Source organism: Cladophialophora psammophila, assembly GCF_000585535.1.
Source record: "Cladophialophora psammophila CBS 110553 chromosome Unknown aczJe-supercont1.35, whole genome shotgun sequence".
NCBI classification, from domain to species: domain Eukaryota; kingdom Fungi; phylum Ascomycota; class Eurotiomycetes; order Chaetothyriales; family Herpotrichiellaceae; genus Cladophialophora; species Cladophialophora psammophila.
Genome location: NW_006912956.1, coordinates 7,237 through 31,661, shown reverse-complemented (window position 1 = coordinate 31,661; position 24,425 = coordinate 7,237). Strand labels below are relative to the sequence as shown.

General features: G+C 50.5%; 10 protein-coding genes across 10 annotated transcripts; 7 read left to right on the top strand and 3 right to left on the bottom strand.

The window, feature by feature from the left end:
• Positions 1–1,695: 1,695 nt before the first annotated feature.
• A1O5_12550 (uncharacterized protein) lies at positions 1,696–2,945 on the top strand (the record flags this gene model as incomplete). The annotated part of the gene is made up of 3 exons (XM_007753119.1): positions 1,696–1,881; positions 1,974–2,147; positions 2,226–2,945. 3 exons carry the CDS (start codon positions 1,696–1,698, stop codon positions 2,943–2,945), a joined length of 1,080 nt encoding a protein of 359 aa, XP_007751309.1.
• A 32-nt stretch (positions 2,946–2,977) lies between these two features.
• Positions 2,978–4,222, bottom strand: A1O5_12549 (uncharacterized protein; the record flags this gene model as incomplete). The annotated part of the gene is made up of 1 exon (XM_007753118.1): positions 2,978–4,222. The coding sequence occupies one exon, from the start codon at positions 4,220–4,222 to the stop codon at positions 2,978–2,980; it is 1,245 nt and encodes a 414-aa protein (XP_007751308.1).
• Positions 4,223–5,674: 1,452 nt separating this feature from the next.
• Positions 5,675–6,001, bottom strand: A1O5_12548 (uncharacterized protein; the record flags this gene model as incomplete). Its single annotated transcript, XM_007753117.1, has 1 exon — positions 5,675–6,001. One exon carries the CDS (start codon positions 5,999–6,001, stop codon positions 5,675–5,677), a length of 327 nt encoding a protein of 108 aa, XP_007751307.1.
• An 853-nt stretch (positions 6,002–6,854) lies between these two features.
• On the top strand, positions 6,855–7,582 carry A1O5_12547 (uncharacterized protein; the record flags this gene model as incomplete). The annotated part of the gene is made up of 5 exons (XM_007753116.1): positions 6,855–6,958; positions 7,019–7,099; positions 7,156–7,340; positions 7,399–7,457; positions 7,532–7,582. The coding sequence occupies 5 exons, from the start codon at positions 6,855–6,857 to the stop codon at positions 7,580–7,582; spliced, it is 480 nt and encodes a 159-aa protein (XP_007751306.1).
• Positions 7,583–7,585: 3 nt separating this feature from the next.
• Positions 7,586–8,116, top strand: A1O5_12546 (uncharacterized protein; the record flags this gene model as incomplete). Its single annotated transcript, XM_007753115.1, has 2 exons — positions 7,586–7,684; positions 7,766–8,116. Coding segments are annotated over 2 exons (450 nt in total), but the record flags the coding sequence as incomplete, so codon positions are not given.
• Positions 8,117–8,587: 471 nt separating this feature from the next.
• A1O5_12545 (uncharacterized protein) lies at positions 8,588–12,284 on the top strand (the record flags this gene model as incomplete). Its single annotated transcript, XM_007753114.1, has 3 exons — positions 8,588–8,682; positions 8,742–11,310; positions 11,361–12,284. The coding sequence occupies 3 exons, from the start codon at positions 8,588–8,590 to the stop codon at positions 12,282–12,284; spliced, it is 3,588 nt and encodes a 1,195-aa protein (XP_007751304.1).
• A 1,643-nt stretch (positions 12,285–13,927) lies between these two features.
• A1O5_12544 (uncharacterized protein) lies at positions 13,928–14,548 on the top strand (the record flags this gene model as incomplete). Its single annotated transcript, XM_007753113.1, has 1 exon — positions 13,928–14,548. One exon carries the CDS (start codon positions 13,928–13,930, stop codon positions 14,546–14,548), a length of 621 nt encoding a protein of 206 aa, XP_007751303.1.
• Positions 14,549–16,836: 2,288 nt separating this feature from the next.
• A1O5_12543 (uncharacterized protein) lies at positions 16,837–19,239 on the bottom strand (the record flags this gene model as incomplete). Its single annotated transcript, XM_007753112.1, has 11 exons — positions 16,837–17,132; positions 17,185–17,323; positions 17,374–17,587; positions 17,637–17,764; positions 17,818–17,920; positions 17,986–18,259; positions 18,316–18,388; positions 18,444–18,488; positions 18,535–18,981; positions 19,045–19,124; positions 19,182–19,239. 11 exons carry the CDS (start codon positions 19,237–19,239, stop codon positions 16,837–16,839), a joined length of 1,857 nt encoding a protein of 618 aa, XP_007751302.1.
• Positions 19,240–19,789: 550 nt separating this feature from the next.
• Positions 19,790–21,171, top strand: A1O5_12542 (uncharacterized protein; the record flags this gene model as incomplete). Its single annotated transcript, XM_007753111.1, has 2 exons — positions 19,790–20,705; positions 20,756–21,171. The coding sequence occupies 2 exons, from the start codon at positions 19,790–19,792 to the stop codon at positions 21,169–21,171; spliced, it is 1,332 nt and encodes a 443-aa protein (XP_007751301.1).
• Positions 21,172–22,258: 1,087 nt separating this feature from the next.
• A1O5_12541 (uncharacterized protein) lies at positions 22,259–23,323 on the top strand (the record flags this gene model as incomplete). The annotated part of the gene is made up of 1 exon (XM_007753110.1): positions 22,259–23,323. One exon carries the CDS (start codon positions 22,259–22,261, stop codon positions 23,321–23,323), a length of 1,065 nt encoding a protein of 354 aa, XP_007751300.1.
• Positions 23,324–24,425: the final 1,102 nt, after the last annotated feature.

The window sequence follows — 24,425 nt, the reverse complement described above, 5'->3', positions numbered from 1 at the left end:
AGACCTACAGGAGATCATGTGTGGTGCTTGAGCGACTCGGGAACATTATGAGCCAGCGGCGGCCAGCAACCCATCATGATATCAGGCGTAATGAGCAATGTTTCTCACGGATATGGAATGGCGACCTGTACCAACATCACATTGCTAAAGAAAGAGAGAGAGAGAGAGAGACAGCCGAACGATCTTCCTCACACACACGAAGACTCCAGATCTTACTTAGGCGGAGACATACCTCTACGTGAGGATTCCATGAATACTCATATTCGATGGATTCGAGTCCGAGTTCGCTACTGTATTCGGTCTGTCGATACCAGATTCTCGCTAAGAGATTTAATGCGAGGGGGCTTGACAGGAAGGGATTGGACCATTGACGGATGTGCCCGTTTAGGGGGGGAAATCAGCCATGTCGCTCACCGATAAGTTGTACGGGTGTATGAATGGAGCTTGCCTGTGACATGAAACTTGTATGGGAGAAACTGGAGCTAGTCAAGAAATCGGTAGAGGAAATCTGGGTTGGATGGAAGAGGTAGCGTGACTACATAGGATTGGTTCGATAGTGCCGAGGCCGAGACCATAGTTCGCAACGTCCAACTTAGCTCCTGGACTGTAGAGATCGCGCTTCGTACCCTACGTAGGATCCTGGAACTTTGGGAGTGTTTGGATTGACTTTGCACGTAGTAACGGTGACATCGAGCACCCTTCTTGAGCAGCTACCCCCCTTCCACGCGTGGAGCGGTCGGATCAAGCACGACGCGAGGATCTTTGAAGTCGACCTAGCCGAGCATGGGCTAAATGGCGCAGAGAGCTTGAGTCAGCACAGAACAAAAAAACAAAGTGAGTCAACGCATGAAGAGACACTCGAATTCGGCGTCAAGTCCCAATCAATCTTTAAGAGAAGAAGATGGCCATACGTTGCTGGAGACAGACGAATTAGTTCCGAGCATCTGTGACGCTAAACTCGGTTGTTCAGCTGTGGGGGCGAGACGTTCAGTTGGGACCGTTTGCGAGGGCTCCATCGCTTGTAGTAACCCTCATTGAGACGTTCGTAGGAGATGGTGACTCCGCCATGCTTGACACTGGGAGGAGGCAGTTGTAATGTATTCGGTGCTGCCTTGGTGGTAGTAGTCGTGGTGGTAGCCATGGTGAAAAATCTCCTCGGGTCCTCGGGCGGCAACCGTTCAGTCTAATTAGTCCGATTCTTCATGTGACAAGTACGCTGAACAAGTCGTTTCTTTATCATCAGTTCACCCTCACCTATCGATGTTGCTTTAAGAAGATGCGACCCGCCCATCGGCAATCGCGGTTCGCACACCCAAGAATGGAATAGTATCTCAGATCTACCTGGAGTTGGGGCCCACAACGGAGATGACAGCCCTTCCAGAATTACAATCATGAATCTACTTGTCTCGCTTGCCGAAGGCGATAATTTTCAAACGTCGCCGGTTAAAAGCATGACCAGGCTAAGCCCGAGCAGTATGACGGACTGTATATATAGATAGTTTACAGCTCGAGGCGAGAGCAGACGGACAGAATGTGTGCTCTGCCAGTAATCGTTGTCTTGTCACGTTGCTTCCATTTCAACCGATTTGCCTGCGACAAAGCCTCTGGACTTAACTGATATTTTAACCGCAACAATGTCGTCTGGTTCCTTCAAGGGTACATTGTTGGATCGGCCTAGATCGCCGCAAGGACTTCATGATTAATAAGTGTTCATTCACAGGATACGCCATCACCTCACCCTCCGCCTGGTCCAGTCCTAAACTCATCGAATGTGATGCTGTGCCCTTTGGGAAGCACGAAATCGACGTCAAAATCCGATATTGCGGCGTCTGTGCCAGCGACTTGCTGACCGCCCGCGCTGGGGCAGGGAATGATGGCTGGGTGGATATTTTCTGATATTTTCTTGTCCCATCTCCAGTCCGCGACATCAAGCATGCAACAACAGTTTTGCTAATATAACATAAAAATAACAGCGAGAAACAATATATCCAGTCATCCCAGGTCATGAGATCGTGGGCAAGATAGTTCGCATTGGGGGATTGGTTGACACATCCAAATTCCAGATCGGACAGCTGGTTGGGGTGGGAGTTCTTTCAGCAACATGTGGTTCCTGTAGGCTGTGTCACAGCAATCGAGAAAACTATTGTGTACGGTCAATCCAAAAGCCGCATATGTCACATTGGTGAATTGCTGGAACGATGAGACCGACTTTGCCCTACATGTAGCCTGACCTGGTTGAGACATACAACTCCAAATATCCCGACGGATCCAGATCATATGGCGGATACGCCAATTACAAACGGTGCCATCGAGACTTTGTCTTTCCGATTCCCCCTGTTTTGCCGCCCGAACATGCCGCGCCCATGCTCTGCGCAGGTCTGACTGTGTTTAGCCCTTTGAGGACGGCAGGCGTTGGACCTGGAAAGAGAGTAGGCGTTGTCGGAATCGGGGGGCTGGGCCATGTTGCCGTCTTATTCGCTTCTGCCATGGGCGCTGAGGTGACGGCGATCTCACACAGCCCGCGGAAACAGGCAGGCGCAGCGAAGATGGGAGCCACCGGTTTCATTGTAATCACAAATGAAGTGGAATGGGCGGAGCAAAACAAAAATTCGTTGGACCTCATCATCTCGACGGCATTCGCCAATAATATGCCTTTGGAGAAGTACCTTCAGTTGCTCGACGTTGGCGGCCAGTTCGCCTTGGTCGGTGTGGGCGAGCAGAATCTTCCAGAGGTTCCTCCAGGTATCCTGGTCGGGGCCAACAAGTCAATCGTGGGTTCCATGATTGGCAGCAGCAGACAGATGAGAGACATGCTCGAGTTTGTCGCCGAAAAGAATATTCGAGCTTGGATCGAGATACTTCCGATGAAGGACGCCGGCGAGGCGTTGCGAAGATTGAGTCAAGGTGATTGTTCGTATCGCTTCGTGCTGAAGGCGGATATCTAATGAATGGTCATTGGTCACCTGTTGCACTCACATCACACCAGAAACAGATACATCTGTCTGGCTCTGATCTCGTCCTCCCACAGCCAAAAAGTCAGATTATTCTGGTCGTATCCTCGAATCCGCCATTCTTTGAGAAAAGTGAGGACTTCCTTGACGTTGCCAATGCCGGACTGACGGAAACTAAGGTCGAGAACCTTGGTAACCATGTCTTGTTGGTCATGCTGCAAGGCTGCTATGCCAAAGATAAAGAGCGGAAAGGTCGCGCATTTAAGAGCAATTTCATGTGAGGCAAGAAGATCCAGATGTGCCAGCCCTTCTTCGAGAGCACATTTGACCTTTGCATCAGCGATGTCGTACGGATAAGTGGTGAGATAAAGAAAGATAAAGCAGGCCCGACGGTAAACTTCGCCTAGGATCATGTCTCCTTGTGAATCGGGCTTGATCTTCCAGTTTTGAATCAGTGTACAAAGCTCCAAACTTTTCGTGAATTCATCGGTGTTTACATCTGCGAGATTTCGGTCAAAAGAGGTTTGGTCCAACGACAGCTCGGGCAGAGCCCGCCGGCGAAGTTCCACAATCTGCGTCAAAATAGAGAGTAAGCTATGATAAGTTTGAGGCAGAGGACTGTAGCTCCCGGTTTTCTCGGACGAGGAGACCGGGTCGATCGGGCACGGGTGTTCGTCGAGCGTTACGCAAGCGAGCACATCGTCGTAGCGATATAAATCGAGGAAGAAACGGACCACAGTCTTGTCGTCTCTCGAGTTTGTGGGTGTTCCGTCAGCGTCCATGTTGCTCCAACCTTCCTTGACCCGTTGACGAGCAAGCTCTGATGCGGCGAACAAGTGAAGACGCCAATGGCCGTCCTTGCCACTGTCAAGGCAGTCCAGTTGTAGAAGCATAAGAGTGCTCGCCAAAGCAACATCTAATTTGACTTGGACGCTCGAATCCGAAAACGCCGGCACTGACACAGCCAGCACTGACACAGCCGCCACTTTCTCCACGTGGCATTTCAGAGCTTTGCCACGCAATTGCCATCGTGTGCTCTTGATTGATCTCTGTCGTGGTTCGCTCATGTCGGAATAGTCTAGGTTCAGCAGATGGGTTGCGGCAATGCTGAGCAGTGTATACAATAGCCCTCGATCGCGAAGAACCTGTGGGATCAAAATAGAGTGAAACGGAGCGCTTCGAATGGTGGCCAGGGAGAAGGCTTGGGGCACAAAGTTGATGTAATGGTGAAAGAGTTCGTGCTCTAGAGCAGTTTCGATGCCATGGATCATGTAGGGAATTGTTGGGGTCGGTATGGCAGTGGGCGGCTTTGAGTAAGAAGCCGGGGGCTCTGCTTCTCCATCAAGCTTGTCCTGGCCTGGATCCAGAAGCGGCAAAGGCAGAGATTTCATGAAATTGAGCGTTGGTGTTTTACGTCGAACACCGGGGACATGAGTTTGTAAAGGTAGAGTTCGGCGCTCGGATAGAGAAACAGCTGGGGAGTAGACAGAGTTGTCACCATCGAAGGGTGAGATCTGCGACGCCTGATCAGAGGGAGAAGGGGCTGTAAAGGGAGATCTAATGGGAGTCGAGCCAGGCGAGGAGACGCAAATAACATCGACAATATCGCTTTCGTCGCCTTTAGACTCGGTGACGGAGGAGATCTTGCGCCTAGGGACATATAAGCATCTCGAAGGCTTGGTGAGAAAACAGGTGTGGGCGGTAGTTGCCTGTGTTGGTTCCTCTCGTTTCTCAGCAGATGAGGCTTCCAGATGGCCATTTGGCAGTATCCCTCACAAGCAAGAGCATTCTTCTCGCATTTCACGCAGTACGGTTTCCGCTCGTCGCATTTTTTATGTCTCCTTCGACAGGTCAAGCAGCCTGTCCTTGACCTAGATCCCCTCACTGCCGGAGTTGCCATCGACTCGTGATCCTCAGAAACTCTCGATAATACCGTGTTGGCGCTCAAAAGGTAACACCGACAACCTGATTATTAGAGAAGTGACAAGATGCATGAGACACGAAGATAAGGATAAGATGACGACGGAGGCGCCAGATGAGGATCCGGAGCCTCCTTCCCCAGAGTCTTCTGCGCAAACTCATCCAAGACGTTGCCCCATAAATGCCTGAGCTTTAGCTTGAGAAAGTCTTGGGAAAGCTGCGCGCATGACTCCATAACGATTCCAGGTTGTGTGGCTCGTTTGCGAGGTCTTTAACTGGCAGCACCCACGGGTGGATGGTAAACAGCAATCCCTGTGTCTCCGGCATCCTCATCAGGCTCTGCAGCTCTATACGGATGTGAGCTTGGTCGATATATGTGCAGACGGGATATTCATCCAGGGGTTCTGGGTGATAAATTGCCGGGGTTGTTTGAATAAACTGATTGTTGCGCTGGACTCCTCCACCTTCTTTCAACCTGAGGAAGAATCTAAACGACGGTATTTTAGATCCGAGAAGAAAAAGCGAGAATTAGATGGGGGTCGAGCGGGTTACCATACCCTTCCATGGGCCGTCGTAGTTTCTCCTTCCAGTGAGGAACTGCCTGGTGCATCTTAAACATCGGATAGCCGATTCGCTCTTTCAAGCGCCAGCCAAGGGGAAGGAGAGAAAGCAAGCTTCCCTAAAGAATTCAAGGTTTGCTCAGCTCTGGGTCTTTTCATAAGGGTTCGTAGGCAATGGGTCATTTGCATCGCTGAAGCACAGTACTTACAGATAATACATGTCATTCTGTCCCTTTAGCAGGACTACACATCCTCATACACTATCAGGCCGGCGACCTCCAAAGGATGCCGGTCAAACGGTTCCTGTATTCGATATAATTCTCCTAGTGAGGGTATATGGAGATAGTCGCCTTCGACTTTGAATATATCCGGGTATCGAGTAGTAATGTAACGGATAATAATCCCCAAGGCCTCTTTGCTTGCCTCATAGGTGCCGTCCTGGTGTTGAAAGATGATGGGGCGAACCTCTGGATCTTGTAACCTCTCCAACTTTTGTTTATGCTCATCGAGGAAAAGGTTGTCGTATATGATCCAGTCGTCAACATTGAGCTTGCCAATTCCCATAGTCATTTGCCATGGTCCAGGTTTCCAAGCCCGCGGCCATGATGGTTCATCGTGGAGTGGCAGGGCTTTGTGAGGGGTGATTTTGCCATAGTCCAGTGTTGCTACTCTGGTCGATTTGAGTGATGAAGCCTCCTCAGCGAGACACGAATGTGTTACTGAGTGAACTTGGCCGCGAACACGTTTCCTGAATTTGGACAGCCCCCATGCCACAACACACAAGGCGACAAAAAGACACCCAAAACAAACTCTGAATGTGTTAAAATGCATCTCATGGCTTCCTTAGAAGGCGGAACTAGGAAGAGGAAGCGGGCTTGAAATTGACAATATCGCCAACATCAGCTCAGCGAGGGAACATTCTTGGTGCAGTTATGTTTTAATGAAGCCTCTCTGACTCAGCGCAGAGGTAGCCCGACTATCCAATCATACCGAGAAGACTCTGAATCTGGAAGCACAAAGAGTGTATTGAGCTTTGCCTGGCTAGAGTGTTCGACAGATCAACCAAAACGCGTGGACAATGAAGGGCCCACATCTCCCACCCGTGTCACTTACCAGTGGTGTGCTTCCTTGGAGCTACACAGCCTCGCGCGGCACAAGAGGTTACAATGCCTACTTAGGGAAGGTCAAGGAAGGTCCAACACAAGCTATGCCATTTAGGATTTGACTCAGATCATCGCTCAGATATAACCATCTAAGCCAGAGCCGACAAATAATGGGTTCCAAAAAGCCGAAGTCAGTCTAACCAATCGTCCATCCTCAGTTGGTCCAGTCATCTTCTTCCCCAAGATCATCCCACATGTGGCGCAGTTTGTGCTGTTCATGTCCATCACTGACTTCGTCATATGTTTTCATCCTTCTCGCCATGAAGAAGAGTTTTGTGTCCGGGGAGACTGTCCTGGTCCGAAATCAAGGAACAAGCGGTTGGGCAGACGGTGTGGCATGGTTCTTGGGTATCGGGAATGCTCTGTGAGTGCCACACATTGCTAATACAGAGCTTAAGGTCTAACAAGATGCGCCTGACGATAGTTTTGCATATGTCGGCACAGACGCCCCCATCCATATCGCCGAGGAAATGCATCAGCCGGGTCGGCTTCTTCCAGAGTGCCTGTATGTGACACGATTTCAGTGCACAGAATGCTAGACATCCGCTAACTAGGGAGCAGGAACACCACTCTCGCCATCGGAGTTGTCACCACCGTGCCCTTGTTGACTGTGATGATGTTCACAATGCTCGACATGGAGGCTGTGACCAGCTCGGTCCTACCTTCGATCCAACTGTTCTATCAAGTCACCGGCAGCAAGGGAGTCGCCACATTTATGTTGGTCTGGATTACCATCATCTATACAAGTAGGGGCACCCATTTTCTGGGGGGGAGTTGGAAACGGAGCTGATATGTAATAAACAGTGTGCATTACTCCGCAATGGGTGACTTGCGGAAGAATGACATGGGCATTTTCTCGAGATGTAAGTGCCTGACCGTTTCTGCTCGTGGTTGAATTTTGGTCAAGCCATTTACTGACTACTTAACCAATATGCAGAACGGTCTCCCCTTTTCAAACTACTTCAGCAAGATCGACCCTCGCACATAGACCCCTCTCCGTGCGACTGTTTTGTCCATCGTCTTCGTCTGGATATACGGGCTGCTCTTCATCGCCTCGACGACCGCCTTCAATTCTATTGTCACATCAGCTGTCATGTAACTGGTCTGTTTCCTCGGCCTTTCCGCTTACTCTTGACCATGCTCGTAACTAGGTACTAATTGTTCTCATCAGAATATAACGTACTCCATCCCTCAGGGCATTTTGCTGTTCCGCGGCCGCTCGATCCTGCCTACCCCAGCCCTGAACTTAGGACACTTTGAGCTTTTTTGCAACATCTTCTCTCCCATTGCAGTAACGGCGATTGTCATTTTCAACTGTTTCCCTACCTTTATCCCGACCGAAGTTTCTACCATGAATTGGTCCAGTGTTGTTTTAGTGGGACTTTTTGGAGCTATCGTTGCACTGTGGCTTGCTATTGGGAGAAAAACATTCCGCGGTCCCAACGTAGACATAGACATAATCAGCGCTGCAGGAAAACCAGTTCTTGAAGAAGGAACTCGCTTGAGTGGGGAGGTGACTCGGTCGCTGGATTGACTTTGGTCGATGACTGGGCTGATTGATAATAAGTAGTACTTGAAAATAGATCGCCGTTAAAGCGAGACTTTGAGATGAGGTCTCGTTCGGTGATGTTGCCGTTCTGGCCCCCATGCAACCTCACGGGCCACACAAGACGCGAGGCTGTGGGGGTGAAAATAGGGCGGCATCACCCTAAGCCGGGAGCGGTAAATGCCTATCTCCAAGTCTGCAACTTACTCGGTATTGTCTGCGGTGTCATTCACCCCAGGACCAATTGACAGCCACTTATGATCCTGGCCTCTCGAGGCTGAGGGTTCGTCCTGCAACAAGCGCACCAGGTTGATTTTCACAACTTGCCTTCTGTTGGCCTGCGCTATTCCTTGACGCTTACCATCGCTGCCTTGCCGTGGGAGATGATTTGCGAATGTGCTGCCCCTCCATCAGATCGCAACCACGACTTATCAAACCACATTGACAATGTCTTATATTGTACCAATCCACCCCCCAAGCGGTGTACGCCATGCCATCAAGTTGAATTTCTTAGAGCCTACTATTGACACACTAATTGTCGCGTGAGCGTTCTTTCAACCACTGTGTCGCCCGCAGGCTGTGTGCTAAACGTATGTTCTAGGAAAGCAAACCGACTCCAAATATTCGAGCAAGGACCGGAAGGCTTGACCTTGCTGCACACGAAGACCGTCTATGGCTACATCACCATCCTCGAGAAGCTCCGCCCAGAATCTTCCAAGACCGACCACCTCTTCGTCGGGACAGATCGCTACCAATACTTCACCTGTTCATGGAACCCGCAGACAAAACAGCTACAAACAGAGCAAAGCTATGTGGATCTGGCAGACAAGGTCCTTCGCAGCTCGCAAGAGGTGGATAGATGCCACGTTGACCCTACGCGGCGGTTCATGACGCTGGAGCTATACGATGGAGTAATATCAGTTTTGCCTTTCGTACAACCTTCCAACAAACGGATCAAAAGAGAAAACACTTCCAGTACCCAGGTCGGAGCTCTCGGCGAGCCGGTCCAGGTCAGGGTCCCGGAGTTGCTGACGAGATCGTCTACTTTTCTGGAAATGGACCCCGACTCCAAAGACAATCCGAGGCTGGCAATCTTGTGGGAAGACAATTTGGAGAACCCACAACTGGTGCTGAAAGAGCTCAAGTATCGTTCTGGTGGAGACCAAGCATCTGCGGACCTGGAGACAGTAGCCGAATTGAAGGGTGATCAGCTCGACAAGGGCGTGAGCCATCTCATCCCCGTACCTGTACCGTACGGGGGCTTCCTGATTCTCGGCGACCACGCTATTCGCTACGTCGACCGTGACTTGACTAGTGTCGTTACCCAGCCCCTGGAGGACAGCTCGACCATCTGGGCCTGTTGGACCAAAATCGACGATCAACGGTGGCTCCTCGCAGATGACTACGGCAAATTGTTCTTTTTGATGATCGAGACTAGCTTTTCCGAAGTGATATCATGGAGATTGGATCCTGTCGGTGTTACCTCAAAGGCTTCTTGTTTGATATATCTCGATGACGGCTATGTCTTCGTCGGGTCGCATGCGGGCGATTCCCAGGTTGTCCATATCGAGGAGGAAGGTGTTCGCATTGTTCAGACCCTCCCCAATATTGCCCCTATCCTGGATTTCACCATCATGGATCTAGGTCGAGGCGCTGAAGGCGGCGCGGCTCCCGAGTTCTCGTCCGGCCAGGCTAGGATAGTGACAGCTTCTGGCGCTTGGCAGGATGGTTCCATTCGAAGTGTTAGGAGTGGTGTTGGTCTGGAAGAGATTGGCACGATTGGCGAACTATCTCACATTATTGATCTATGGGGCTTGAGCTCGACAGGCCTGGGCGACATTCAAGACACTTTACTGGTCTCTTTCGTCAACGAGACACGAATATTCAAATTTGACGCAGAAGCTTCAGTTGAAGAAGTGGACGACTTTTATCACCTCGAATTCTCCCAACCCACCCTCCTCGCGGCAAATATTCCCGACCGAAAGCTGGTTCAAGTTTACGAGACTGGTCTCCGTATTACAGATCTTGAATCCGGTATGCTGACGCTGGAATGGAAACCGCCCGACGCGGCGGCGAAGATAACAGCTGCAAGTGCAAACTCGGTCCATCTTCTCCTGGTCGAAGGTGGCCACACTCTCCATGTTTTCCACGCCGCGACTAGTGACGCTAAACCCACCGTTTCAAAGACCTTCCCAACCGACTCGCAAATCTCGGGCGTGACAGTTCCAGACACGCAGAGCAACGTATGTATTGTCTCATTCTGGCAAACCGCCTCCGTTGCTGTCCTTGACCTACATTCGCTCGATATCCTCCTTTCACAACCACTTGGCACCCCTGGAACAGATATTCCACGATCAGTTCTGGTTGCTGACGTCCTGCCTGACGCCCCTCCGACCTTGTTTGTTGCAATGGCCGATGGCACGGTCCTGTCATATTCGTTTGACCTTTCAAATAATTCTCTGTCCGACATGACGAGGATCTTACTTGGGACAGAACCTGTATTCTTTAAGCAACTACCTAGGGACAGCCGCTCAGGACTGTCCAACATATTCGCCTCATGCGAGCAACCTTCCTTGATATATTCTTCTGAAGGTATCATTATTTATTCGGCTGTAAACGCTGATAGTGCATCTCGCGTCTGTAGCTTCAATTCGGAAGCATATCCCGAGGCCATCGCCATAGCAACTCCCAGCGAGCTCAAGCTGGCCTTGATCGGCAAGGAGAGGACAACTCAATTGCAGACGCTCCCCGTTCACGAAACGGTCAGGTGTCTCACCTACGAAGTGCAGGCCAAGATATTCGCGATGGGCTGCGTCAGTCGAACCATCGAGGGCGGCGCGGAAATAATAATGAGCTCCGTCAAGATCGCTGATGAAGTGAGCTTCAAGCAATTGGACTCGATAGATCTGCGTGACAACGAGTTGGTAGAGTGTATTGTCGCAGCAGGTTCTTTCGAGGCAGAGAGCGACTACGGGGAGATGTTTGTGGTAGGGACAAGCCTTCTAGAGGAAAGAGAACCTGGTCAGGAGGAATGTCTGAGAGGTCGAATACTGGTTTATGAGGTGAATAAAGAAAAAAGGCTGAAGGAAATTACTCAAATCACGGTCAAGGGGGCCTGTCGAAGTCTAGCCATGTACGAAGGCCAAATTGTGGCGGGCTTGGTGAAAACGGTGAGTCGGCAGTCCTTCATTGAGGCTTTGTAGCTAACGGGCGCGTCCAGGTCGTTCTCTACGGCCTCGTGGCCTCATCAACAAGAGGAGACCCATCACTCAGACTGGAAAAACTGGCCGCGTACCGCACGTCGACAAACCCGCTTTCTCTTGCCGTAACGCCCCGCACCGAGCGCTCTGCCCCTATGATCGCCGTCGCAGATCTAATGAAATCCTTGTCCATCCTCCAAATCGCCCGCGATAACTCTTCCGAAACAGGATATGTTTTCCGTGAGATATCCCGCCATTTTGCTACACTCTGGTCGTCGGCCACTTCATGGATAAATGAAAATGAATGGGTTGTTGCCGACATGGAAGGCAACTTAACCATGCTCCGTCAGGGTGACGGTGGTGATGGACTGGGCTATGCTAGCCGCCGGCTGGAAGTTACGGGAGAATTCCGCCTGGGGGAGGTTGTCAACAAGATTGTCCCCTTGGCACAATCTCCAGCGCCAGCGAGGGAGAGCAGGAATCACCACACAATGGGCTCCGAGGAGGCAACCGAGTTTTCGGACTCAGATGATCGGCTTTTCGATGGATCGAAGAAGCAGGTCGCTTCCAAGATACCCCGAAAGGGGCCGCTGGTTACCCCACGGGTGTTCCTCGCGACTATCGAGGGTGCGATATACATGCTGGCCACCATCAATCCAGCTTTTCTGAACGTGCTTTTGACATTACAGTCTACATTGGCAAACCGAGTGCAGGCCCCGGGGTATATGCCGTGGAGTAAATTCCGGGCGTGGAAGACTGAGGTGCTAGAGAAGGATGAGCCATTCCGGGTAGTGGACGGAGAGATGTTGGAGCAGGCGTTCCTAAGTATGGGTGACGAGGAATTAGAAGGAGTGTTAAGGGAGGGTGGACTGTTAGAGGAGCAATGGGGAGTGACTGTACACGAGGTAAGGAGGTGGGGGGAAGAGTTGAGGCGGTTGTGTTAGATTGAGGGGTGAGGGTTGTGGGAGAGGGGCTTCGCGGAGAAAGAGTACGAAAGACCTTCGTTTGGAGGTTCATGAGTGCTTGATATTAGCTATGAGCTCGGATACCTGCCATGAGAATTGGAAAGTCAGGGGACAGGAAGACATTCATTCCAGGATTTCAACGGTGACTGATGAGTGCTGTTTGCGGCAAAAATGCTAGAGAGGTTGTCGCCGGGCCCTGTATCGAGCTGAATGCCCCATGATACTCCTGTCCACGCTCTTCCGCTCCGCTCCGCTCCGCCCCACCCGCGGCGGGAATTTCTTGGTACTGCATCCTCACCTCTTTCATGCACGCTTTCACGCGGCCAGCCAGCCAGCCAGCGTAACTGGTGAAAATAAGGCAATATAAATACCAAGAGAGCAGCTAAGAATGGGACTACAAGGAAAGAAGAAAAGCGAAAGAATAAACAAGGCCGGGCCGGGCAAGACTTTTCTAGTTGGGGGATCGGGCTTTTTTTTTTTTTTTTTTTCATTGTTTTTTTGGTCGTCTGTCTACATGTTCTGTCTATCTACCATCTTCCTAATGAATGGATTTCGCTGAGTAATGCGATTTTATGATGGTGATATGTCTAGAACAAATAGGTGAAATTGGTCTTGAGTCATCGCGCTTAAGTCATAAGTAAGATGGAGCACCTATTCAAGGCAAAAATCACTTATGGTCGAGGCGGACCCACTTCGTATCACTTTCACATGACTTTCACATCACTTTACATCATTTCACTTTATTTCATTCCATTCCATTTCACTTTACTTCACTTTACTTGATATGAGTGGGGACTGAATCGATGTAGAACCACCACTGATAGAACAGCAAAAGATTCAAGTATCAAGGTTTGACCTCACTTATCTTGTCACTCACATGTGTGTGTGTGTGTGTGTGTGTGCACGCGCGCCACACTTCACTTTAATTGCCTAGCGTCAAAACATTTTCAACAAAGCGCATGGAGAGACAATTCACATCGCCAACCACACGTGTATGATTGTGCCGGTAAGACATTCACTGACTACTTAGGTATTGAACAATGTCTTTGATCCGTTGAATGTGCGGCCTAACCGGCTCACTGTCCGTACAATCTTGAATAGGTGGTGAATAGAATCGTGACTCCTCTCCTAGCTGTATTTCCGCCTTATTTATTGATATACCTCCCGTCCACACCCGCTCATGTGTTTTCTTCCATCACACTTTCATGTCGCCTGCTGGCCGGTCCTCGTACATTGTCAGATTCATCTTTGAGCCTTGCCTTTTACAACATCAAATCAAAACACATCAACCACCTCACACAACATCCACATCATTGCGCCGAGCAACACATTGTGCCTAGCCGCCACGTTTATCAGCCTTTGCCCGGCCCGCCAACTATCTCTCTCTCAATCGGCTTCCACAGATCAGCATTGTTTTCGATTTTCTCAGTCCCAAACACAAAATGTGTTACCGTCAAACAATAGAGTGGAAGTGTGTCGACTGCGGCAAGAAGCCACAGGAAAACTCGTCTGAAGTCTCGATCTGTGTCAACACCCTCTGTCGCAAAGTTGAACCGAGGCTGAGACCCCAAATGAGGTTCTGCGCTCAGCCATGTCGGAGCTGTCAGCCTCGCAAACCTCACATGGGAAATAGGAATGCGAGAGATGGAGATGAGCATGCTGGCAGCGCAGGGGAACTACGAGTCGTGATTGATCCACATGATGGAGTGCCAACCGCTGCTGGCGCCAGTGCGGATCAGAGACAAAGTGAGTTGGAGGCAGAGATAAAACAAGAGGCACGGTTCTTCGAACGACGACACCTTGAGCAGCCACAGGCTCAGACCGCCCGCGTTGTGGCAGAGCAGGCCTGGGAGATTGCCGAGCTGCAGGCCATCAAATGCAGCCTCCAGCGAGAAGTCGAGCGCGAGCAAGGGAGATTGGAAGAATTGAAGTTGATTCGTCGTCGTTGTCGGGTTGAGGAGGAAATTGCCGCGCCCCGAAGAGTTAGGGATACGACACCAGCTGCGCCGGCCCCAGCCCCAAGTCCACGAGTCGAGCATCGTTCTCCGCCGAAGGTGCATTTTGTTAGAATGGCTCGTGCTAGCTACGAACGCCTTCGGCTAGCAGCCGACGGCGAGCATCGACCGCTCGAATTGCGTCCCCGCGGAGGCAACCGACAGCGTGACGCCGTGCAAGGAGATCGTGGTCGACCAGGGTCTGCTCCCGTCAGGATTGTTATCAACAACTGGTTCAGATGTCCCTGATACATCGAAGTATCACGAGAATCCAACATGGATTGGCAGCCTATGCATCGCGATGGCTGAAACAGTTAGCGCTGGGTGTTTCATGAATCGGATGGTTTCAACTGCTTGCTGTGAACTTGGTTAGATTAAATTGGGAAAAATGCGATAGATATGCTCTTGATCCCAGAATGGAGGCCTCAAACTCAATTTCAACTGTTCAGTTTGTCGTTGAAGATGCGACCATGCCGCCTTCAATGACTTTTCGTTAAAAATATGAACAGTTCGCAAGAAAACAATGTGTTAAAGTCGGTTGATGTTTGGAAGCTCGGAATTACGTTCTTCCTAAACAGCCCAACCTTCACGTGGCATTGAAATGGTGCTAAAATTTCAGCCTCACTAGCCTGATGCACAGGCAACGACCCCACTCATGCCTATGTCTAATTCATGTCTGTTTCTACATAGACGAGCGCATGAGACTCCTCGCCTATGGCATTGGTACTCTACCTGTGGAGCTGCTATTCTCGGATTGTGAACGAATAGTTGGCAGCTCAAAGGTGGACTCCTGGACTCCCCGAGAAGTCGTTCCTGAGAAGTTCTCTGACCGACACGTGTTGGAGCTTGGACGAGAGGGATTCACATTTGAGCATAACAGGCGAACAGGGCCTGAGATTCTTTGAGCTCCCTTCTTCATATGCTCGACAGCATCAATTCTTCCTCTCTTGTCCCAATACAAATGATGCCAATAGAGCCATATACCTTGTTGAAGCTCTGACCCATGCGGATGATCGGTCCCCCTACATTGCAGAGGGTGGCTGGTGTATTCTATTCGCAGATTGTTGGCCGCTTCGAGGGGGCACGCTTCGGGGTCAGCCGGGTGGATGGCGGAAAATGGTTTCTCCGCTTTGACTGCGCTTTGCGACTGACTGCACATGATAAAACGAAACCGTTTGGAACAGGATACCACCCCCCCGCGGGTACTCTACTCTGCTCGACGAACGAAACACGGTCAAGAATTTATCCTTGAAAAGAGCTCCACTGCCGAAACACTTGGCATTGCTCGGCCTCAGAACTCAGAACAGAGCTCAGACCGACTCGGAATCAGACATGAGTTGCTTTGGTGCCTCATTTATAATGCTGAGCGCTCCTTGTGTGGTGGCTACTTGGAGAAACTGTGCTTTGATGGTACCTTTTTTCTGCTAGCTTTGTCGCTGATCTCGATACTGCAACACCATGTAATCGGGCGAGCTTTACACGCAGTCCTGCACAGCCAGTGGATCGCGACCTACCAAACACGCTACAACCCCGACGGACCACGGAGGTGGTTCTGGAAGCTGTGGAACTTTGCGCCTCCTAAGATCCTCGTGGAGTGCTTGTGTATCTTTGCTTTCGTCGCATCGGTACTTGCGAATGATCTACATATGGTGGTGTATGTGTCGATGTCCTGGTGGTGGCTGGCTGAGACAAAGTGGCTGGCAAAAAAGATGCTTTTATGGGCGGTGGTATATAAAGTTTGCCGTTGGGTTTTCTAAGGCATGGTCCCTGCCTCCTGCGAATCATCCCAGAGCTTGGGCCACAGAGCAAATTATCAGAAATTCACAGCTCAACCCACGGCGAATTCTTGGATTTCTTTCTGATCGTTGTAGAAGAGCAGGGACCTCACTTCCAGAGACGCTTCCGGCCGGACACAGCTACTACAGGCAGCAGAGAAGGCCGGTGAAACGGGTGATTAAGCCACCAACACCAGGCTCGGCTAGCTCTCCTACGGCCTCGGTCGAAGCTGGAAGCAACCGTGTTGAAGGCTTATCAGCTGAAGTAGGTCAAAAACCAAAAACAATAGAGGGTAGCTCGAAGAGCAGAGAAGGATTTGCTCTTGCCAACATATGTCGAACGGGAACAATCTGGTAGGGTGGAATTCTTCAAGTGGACGTTCATCCTCGTTCATTAACAGGGCGACATATCTATTCGCGTCTAGTTGCACGTATACCACATATTCTCCTCTATGGGCCAAATATGGGGTTCCGGGCTGTTCGCTCTTGGATACCTAGCAATCAGGTGCCGTATCGACTGATATCAACCAAGGATGACTCAAACACTTCATTTCTCTGATCCGTGAGGCCGCCCGGAGGACTAGCTAGCCCAGTTGGGCTAGGTAAGAGGGGTCTTGGAACCGCGGTAACCTGCCACCTACTGCCTAACCAAGCCTTCTTTCACTCCAGATCAATTTTCCTGCTTTCCTCAATCAACCGATCAATCAATCAATCAGCCTATTCCTGGCCTCCAGATTGATTGAACACTATACAATCGCCCATTTATAACGCCAAATCCAGCTGCTGCTGCCGCTCCTGAAGATGCTCCTTCGGACGCGGCCTCCACATGCCGCTCTCGAACTGCACTTGGAATGAGTTTGGCATGCTGTACTTCTTCCCGTTAAACCACAGTTCGCTTTCGATATTCGCTGCGTTGATCATGAATCTGATGTTATAGACGACTTTGTAATATGTAGGCTTCTTCTTGAACTGCCACCAATGTTTCTTCACCTTTTCGAAATTTTTCACATCGACAGCAGTGAGATCTGACTTCATGACACAGCACAATTCCACGCCATCTAGAAAGGGTCAGCGTGGTCAAGGCGCTGGCATGGGCACAGTTCGAGGTACCTTCTCTCATGCTCGAAGGCAAGGGACCTGTTCTCGAGTTGCAAAGGACAATTCGACTTTCGTAGGGTTCGCGAGGTGCGCCTTTGGCGAGGTTGCGATGGAATCCCCGTTCAATAGACTCCGTCTCTATTAGATCGCCCTAGCGAGATCAGACCCGAGGTCTTTTTCCATTTTCAAGCGGGAGCCTACCTGTCGAATGAACCAACTTATCTGATCAACTGCATATGTCAAGCCGTCTGTGGGGTCGACTTTCAATTTGGCCCCCTTGTGTCTGGCTGGATCATACAACTGCTCGCAAAGTATGCCCAGAGACTGTCGGCATTTGCGGACTCTGAGGACTGACTTGGTAAATTTCAATTTCTGCAGCCGCTCGATCAAGAGGCCCTTCACAACAGCAAGATGACTGTGTTTGCATCAGCTTGAATGCTCGCCGAAGGGAAGACGTGGCCTACGGATAATTCGTGGTGACTATCCTCAGATATGGGGCGTATACATTGGGCCGCTCGTGGACATATCTCTTCTCCAGTTGTTTGAAAACATACTCGGAGCTGCCTAGTCCTCCTGAGAGCACGAGATATTTCTGGATTCGTCAGCCCCACGATTTCGACAAGCAGCTCCAGACGATTTGCTTACAACTTGGTCGTGCGGCGCAACTGTTCGCATTCGATTCAATTGAGAATCGATCAACCGGTACATCTTTTCCAACTGGGTGTCAAACATTCGCTTCATGTCTGACCTGCTATCTGGTTAGCAGAGCTCTTAAAAGATATGAGACCGGCAGCCACTAATCGACCCACGCACATTTTCAGCATGAGCTTCCCTTTCTGGATATTGCCAGCCTCGGACGATAGGTGACCAGCAACGCCAGGAATGACGATGGCACGCACATGGAGATGGTCAGAGTCCTCGGTTCCGTATTCTTCTTTGATCACCTTAAACCCACCCTTGCACATTTTCTTAATGACTGAAGTAATGGAGCTGGGCTCGAGGCCGATATATGGTGCAGCTTGAAGAAGCCTTTCTTCTGCTAACCTTGCAAATGCGACGTCGATCTCTACACTTCCGATTTCGTCCCCTTGGGAAGACATGTCATCGAAGTTATGGGCATGTTAAGGGAAAGAGATTTCATACCTCGGACTTCATCGAGCTGCTTCAAGGTTGGCCTGCTACCTTGCTTCACTTCTGCCCTTAGAAGGGCAAGGTCCTGTCAGAGCGTGAGTTTGAGTACTGGCCGTGACCTAAACAGGGAGACCTCTTACGGTAGTCCCACCGCCAGCGTCGACAACAAGCATAATGTCTCCATCCTGAGCTTGTCAGTTCCCCCAAAATAAACTCGGGCGCCACATTTACCGTGTATCTTTCGGACTCGGTTCCAAGAGTGCATACTGCAGCAGCTTCTGCCTCCGTCAAGCCGATCTCCACAGAGTGATTTACGCCATCTTGGCCGAAGCCTGCCTCGCGCGCCAATGTTCTCAGATCCTCTGCTACACCTGGGCTCCAGGTGGTCGGGACAGAAAATATGAACTCTATCGTCTCATCTCCGAAGCTCAGGGCAGGAAGCTCTGTACCCAGCATCTTCTTGATATGAGCATAGAGCATTTTCAAAAAGTCTCGATAGTACGCTTTCACATCGGCGTGAGATGGTGGAACATCGTCCCCACGCAAACGGAATTTTTCATATTCCCGTTTATCCAGGAATATCTTGAACCAGTCGTGGACCTCTAAGTCTTCGTCCTCTTGCTGCGTCTGGAACCCCCAGTATATCTTGTTGCGGCGGTAGGAGAGTGACGTTGGCACCTCGGAAAGAGTCAGTCAGGAGGTATCTAGGGATGACTCTGTACTTTCTTTGTCGGCCTTTACAGTGCCGTTCCCGGGCCATTTCTGGATTGTGCGCGGCTCTACCATTTCGATGGCAGGTGATCTAATGATATATGCCACCCCTGTTCTCAGAATGTATCAGACTTTGCTTGATCCCTTCAATGGTGTTACAACCTTACCTGTGCAAGTCATGCCAACATCGATCCCAACCAGCAGCGGCTCCCGGGGTGCTGCCATTCTTCCTTTGTTGTCGACAGGAAAGAACGGAGAAGGAACCTATCACCTTGAGCTCGAGGCTCCGGCGTGGGGTCAAAATATCTGACTTTTCTATTGAGATCTTCTTTCGCCAAATCGGTTGAGGCTTTCGCCCTCATGAGTCCGCGTGGGCTCTGGACCTACGCGGTGGCGTACCTTCGCTCCGCGGACAAGCCTAGACTATTGATCTCTTCTCAGCCGCATACGAACCTCTTTCCAATTATGGTGCCGCTTGGTTGCTGGCTGAAGTCCTAGGCCGCTTCGACGAATTGTCTCAGATGCATCTGCAATTTGCAGTTCGTATCTGCATGGTAAAAGAGGCGAGTACCACTCGACCAGTTGACACCGGGGGGCCTTTGATGAGAATGCCGCTCGAATTATTCCCATAAAGCTGATCCTGGTCTTCAATCTTCGACCTTTACTGTATGTTGTGTTTCTTCTGGCTTCGGTTATGGAGTGATCCCGACCTTGCTGCTGTTCACCGGAAACCCAACCCACGGTGTGATCGACAGGATTTTTATGTTCAGACACAATGAGCGACGAGGGCTCATCCGCTCTTCCAGCAGGTGTCACTGCGACTACTATTGAAACTGCTATTGGTACTCTTTCTCTACAAGATTCTTCTAGTGTTGTTTCTGTCTCAACTGCGATCACATATACATTTTCCTCTACTGGCAAAATAACAGATCCTGTCTCAATCATAACCACCCCGTCCACATCGCAGGCCGAGGCCACTGTCGATACCAGCTCCTCACAGGCCTCAACGTCACCCTCGACCCCTACTAATACTAGCAACTCGACGGGAAACTCAACGGAAAGTTCTCATAAAACCTTGTCCGCAGGAGCTATCAGTGGCATTGCTATTGCATCTGCAATATTTGGTGCCCTGTTCGTTCTTTGTCTCCTGTTCTTCATGAAGAGCCACCATAAGAAAAGGCGCCATCATGGCACCACATCATGGTTGGGGTATTCGGATCGTTCTAGTTCTAGGCGACCTGGACAGTTGAGCAGCACGATGCGGAGGCATCCAGACAATGTCGAAAAAGGTGGGCTTATTGAGAGGTCTGTCCAGGAAATCACCGTCGAGAATGCCTTGGAGCAACCCAAAGACGATTCGACCATCAAACAATCCGTGGCGGCTCTTTTCAAGGCAATTGAAGACCATGCTGTGAATTATTATCTGGACTCCTCGCCTCAAGGTGCCCCATCACACCAGGAGTACCAACTCCAGTACAGCAATCTACCTAGTGGCATCAAAGACCAAGCCGATGTGGGCTTCAGGCCAATCCTCGCTGCGCCGGAAACCCGTTTCTCAGCCATTGCCAGCCTCATTTCAGCAACATTACTGGATACCATTGATTTCTTTGGCCCACCTGAAAAGTCACTACTGCCTGAAGGCGTGACGGGCTTTTTGAGAGCCTCATCAGCCCAAGTGACGGACAGCCTTAGTACGTTGAACTCCTGCCATGAAAGACTTGACCTCTGACCATTTTCTCAGGGAGCCGACTTTATTTGTCAAGATGGAGGACCGGCACCGCATACCTTCTCGGGCCAGAAGAGTCTTCTCAGCATCGAGCACGATCTCAAATGGTTATCGATGCTTTGATCGCCGATCTGGATGCCATCGTGGGGCCATACGTTAACCCAGAGACCGATCCAGACCGGCGCCAGCACCTTGTAAAGATCTGCAAGCGAGCCCAAGAGCTAGGACTCCTTCTTCTATCCCAACCAGCCGAGTGGAAATTTGACTGGAGCAACGGGCAGCAGGCAGAGAGAACGACAGCGCAAAGTCGGCGAAGCGAGCGGCCCAAGAAACCATTCGTCGTCCAGCCCCAACTTCTGCGGGTGACGGACAACTTGGCCCGCAAGTTGGACCGTCCGCTCATTGTCATTGAACGCCAAGTTTTGCACTAACACTGAATACGAGGTTCGAAGCACAAAAGGGGCAATTGTGGTTGGGAGGCCGAGACTGCCACTAGGGTAGTGTCCCGTTTTCTTGTCTCAATTCTGATCCCATTCCGCCCCTCATTCTCAGCCCACCAGCCTGACGCTTCCAAATGCTCTGCGAATATCTTTCCCCTCATTGACGCGGGAATGTGAGCCGCTGCATATTTAATACCATTTCACTAATACCCAACCTTCATCGCTTGACCCAGAACCCTGGAAGGATGTCATCTGTCGGGCAAAATAGGTAGACGGTGGAGTTGGTTGCAGTGGTCGTCAACGAGCTGATATGCAAGAGCTTAGTAGGCCATGCCGAGCCGCAATGGCTCTTTCCCCTGTCGGATCTAGCTTGCTTGCATTGGGCTTTCTAAGCCGCACTAGTTCTGCACAACCTCCTCCTTTCCCCGTATCAACAAAGTGGAGCAAATGGAACCAAACCTAAATCTTCTTGCTGCTTTCACAGCCTGACCGAGGGCATCCCTTCCCGAGTGACCTCGATCTGTAACTGAAGTGCTGATCCGGGCCTGAAGTTGCGCTGCATACCTCGCCAACAGGAGACGTTGGGCCCTTCTTGCACCGGCGTTTGCCCTGGTCATCGGATTCACGTGTGCTCTACCCGAGTAGCCAAATTAGGCCTGGCTCTATGGAGGAAGTCGGCAAAGCTTCGTCTATCACGGGGCCAGTTGGCTAGCTTATCCTTCTGATCAGCATTTTATCTGAGCGCTATTAGGCTGAGAATTGATTCATTCTTCGGTTACCCGCCATCAACATCAAATACTCTCCAGAGTGCCAGATTCTGCAGAGTCAAATTCAATTAAAATGCCGGAGCCAGTATCCATTGCCACATCTGTATTTTCCGGGTTCAACGCCTTCATCAAAGCGATCAGTCTAGCTGCACACTACAAGGAAGTACCGAAGGAAGTAAAACAACTACATACGAACATCGAAAGAGCCGAAAGGACTATAAATATTGCAAAACGCCTATTACGCTCTAAAGCTCATTACCTGGACCCTCGTCTTAGCAGGGAGACCCGCCAAAGTATCGAGGCGACCGAGAATGTACTTCTTCTCGTCCGTGACTCCATCGAAGGATGTCGAAAAGACCTCGAGCTTCAGCACAGTCACCTTTAAGAACAGAGCCGCGTGGCTTTTATGGAAGAATCAAGAGTTTTTGTCCCAGCTTCAAACACTGGTCAACTGCTTGGATGCGTTGGACAGGGACATCCTGCGCTTGGACATGGTACATCCACCCCTGATCCTGGTGGGTGGAAACCTCGCTCCACCCGCTTATGATGACGGAGACTTGGAAGAAGACAAACACAATGGTGGAGATGTACAAATGGCTCCCAGCAGAGGAGGGGAGAAACCGCCATTTCCGTGCAGCCCGACAAAGAGACTACGCTCGTGTAACAACAGCACCAGCCAGATCAACTTGAACAGTTTGGCCGAGTCTCAACGTACAGCCGAAGAATCTGTGTCTTCGCTTCATAATGATAACAGTGATAAAAGCCACAGATCAGATAATCGATCACCGCCACGAGCATTCAACGGACAAGAGAATCTCAGTACACGGAATATGGGGGAATACGCTGATCAGTTTGACAAGGATACTCTCGAGCTTAACCCCACTGGGCTGGGATTATCATTTTTGCAGACTGGCTCGAACACAAGACAAGTGAGATTCTTGCAGCTGAATCAAGACCATACCCTGTCTCCAGTGCAGCGGCTCCAGGATGTGTACATCTCAGAGTTCCCAGTAACACATGATACGACCCAGAGCGTCGACGCCTCGCACCCCATGCCATATTCTTACTCTTCGAATAATCCCTGGCGGAATATTCAGGCCAACAGATCTCCACCAATTCCTGTTGATCCACCCGATGCTGATCATGGACAGGTCCCTGCATTTCCTCCACCTCCAGAGAACGATTGCGCCCGCTCAAGTACCATAACCAGCTCAACCTTAAGCAACGATGGAGAAGGTACCGCCAAGAACTTCCTCGACCACTGGCCTACGGCACCTGCCGCTCTGCTGGATGGTAACGGTCTGACCGACGGCCTGTTGCCGGTCGAGCCTCAAGAGAAGAAGGTCAAATGGCGGCGGAAATCGGATTTCATTTGATGTAGATTGACAATGCACATGTCTCTTCATCTCTCTTCTATTCACTCTAAGGACTGCAGTTGCTCTATTACTCTTCACTCATCTCCTGTGCAGCCCTCTTGATCTCTCATAGCAACGTTTGCATATTTCATGACTGCCGAGGTACTTTGCATTACATACTCCCCGGTTCCGGGGGGAAGTTGGCAATGGTAGTAGTCTAAGGTTATCTTGGTGTTGACCCGGTAGGTTATCTCGTGGGTGGCGGATCGTAATATAGGTAACATGGTCCTTCGAGGGTGCCTGTTATCGTCAGAGTACGGTCGCACAATGCCGCCAAGGACAGACGTTAGTTCTGTGAGACTGGGATGTGTCAAGTTGGTAGAGAGAGCATCTGTTTGTTCCCAGAGATATCTATCTATCTGTTCTTTTAGCGAGTGACGTCCCGTTTATATGGAAATTTAGCCTGTGATAGAAAGACTGCCCCTGAACGTCTCCTCGCGACATCATCCATGCCGACGTCGTCCTGCTATAAATTGCGCTGCCTATCAAACTGCCTATAAACTGGCAACGGCTCACTTTAAACTTGGTGGCGATCTCGCATCTTGATACTCGATCTGCGTCATGAGAATCCTCCAATACCAGTGAAACTCTATTCGCTTGGACCGACTCCAATGCATTGGGCTGTAAATGATAAGAAACCTGGCGGGCTAGAATTCAGCCACAGCCGAGGGGCTTAACTATCTCCGAAGGCTCAATGTTCGCTGGACGAGCGCGGAATTCCGCTTGCTGATTTCAGCCATCAATCGAGCTAAGCTCCTGCTCTGATAAAGATCATTGAGTCGATAATCTATCGCTTGCAATGGCTCTATCGGGGAGTTAACTTTCCGACACAGAAGCTCGAATTGGATAAAGTCGATAAGAATAGTGGAGTGGGAAACGAGGCGAACAATCCGAGGCAACACGCGGTGGAATTAGAACGGGTTGCTTCCAGAAGCGGACCCGGGCTCAGCTTCCCTGATTACTTAGTTTTGCCTGTGTTTCCGCTTCGGGAACGAGCAACTCCAGGGTGCAGGGTCACAGCCCTCCAATTCGCTCCCTGTTCGGGGCGAAATGGTAGCATCAC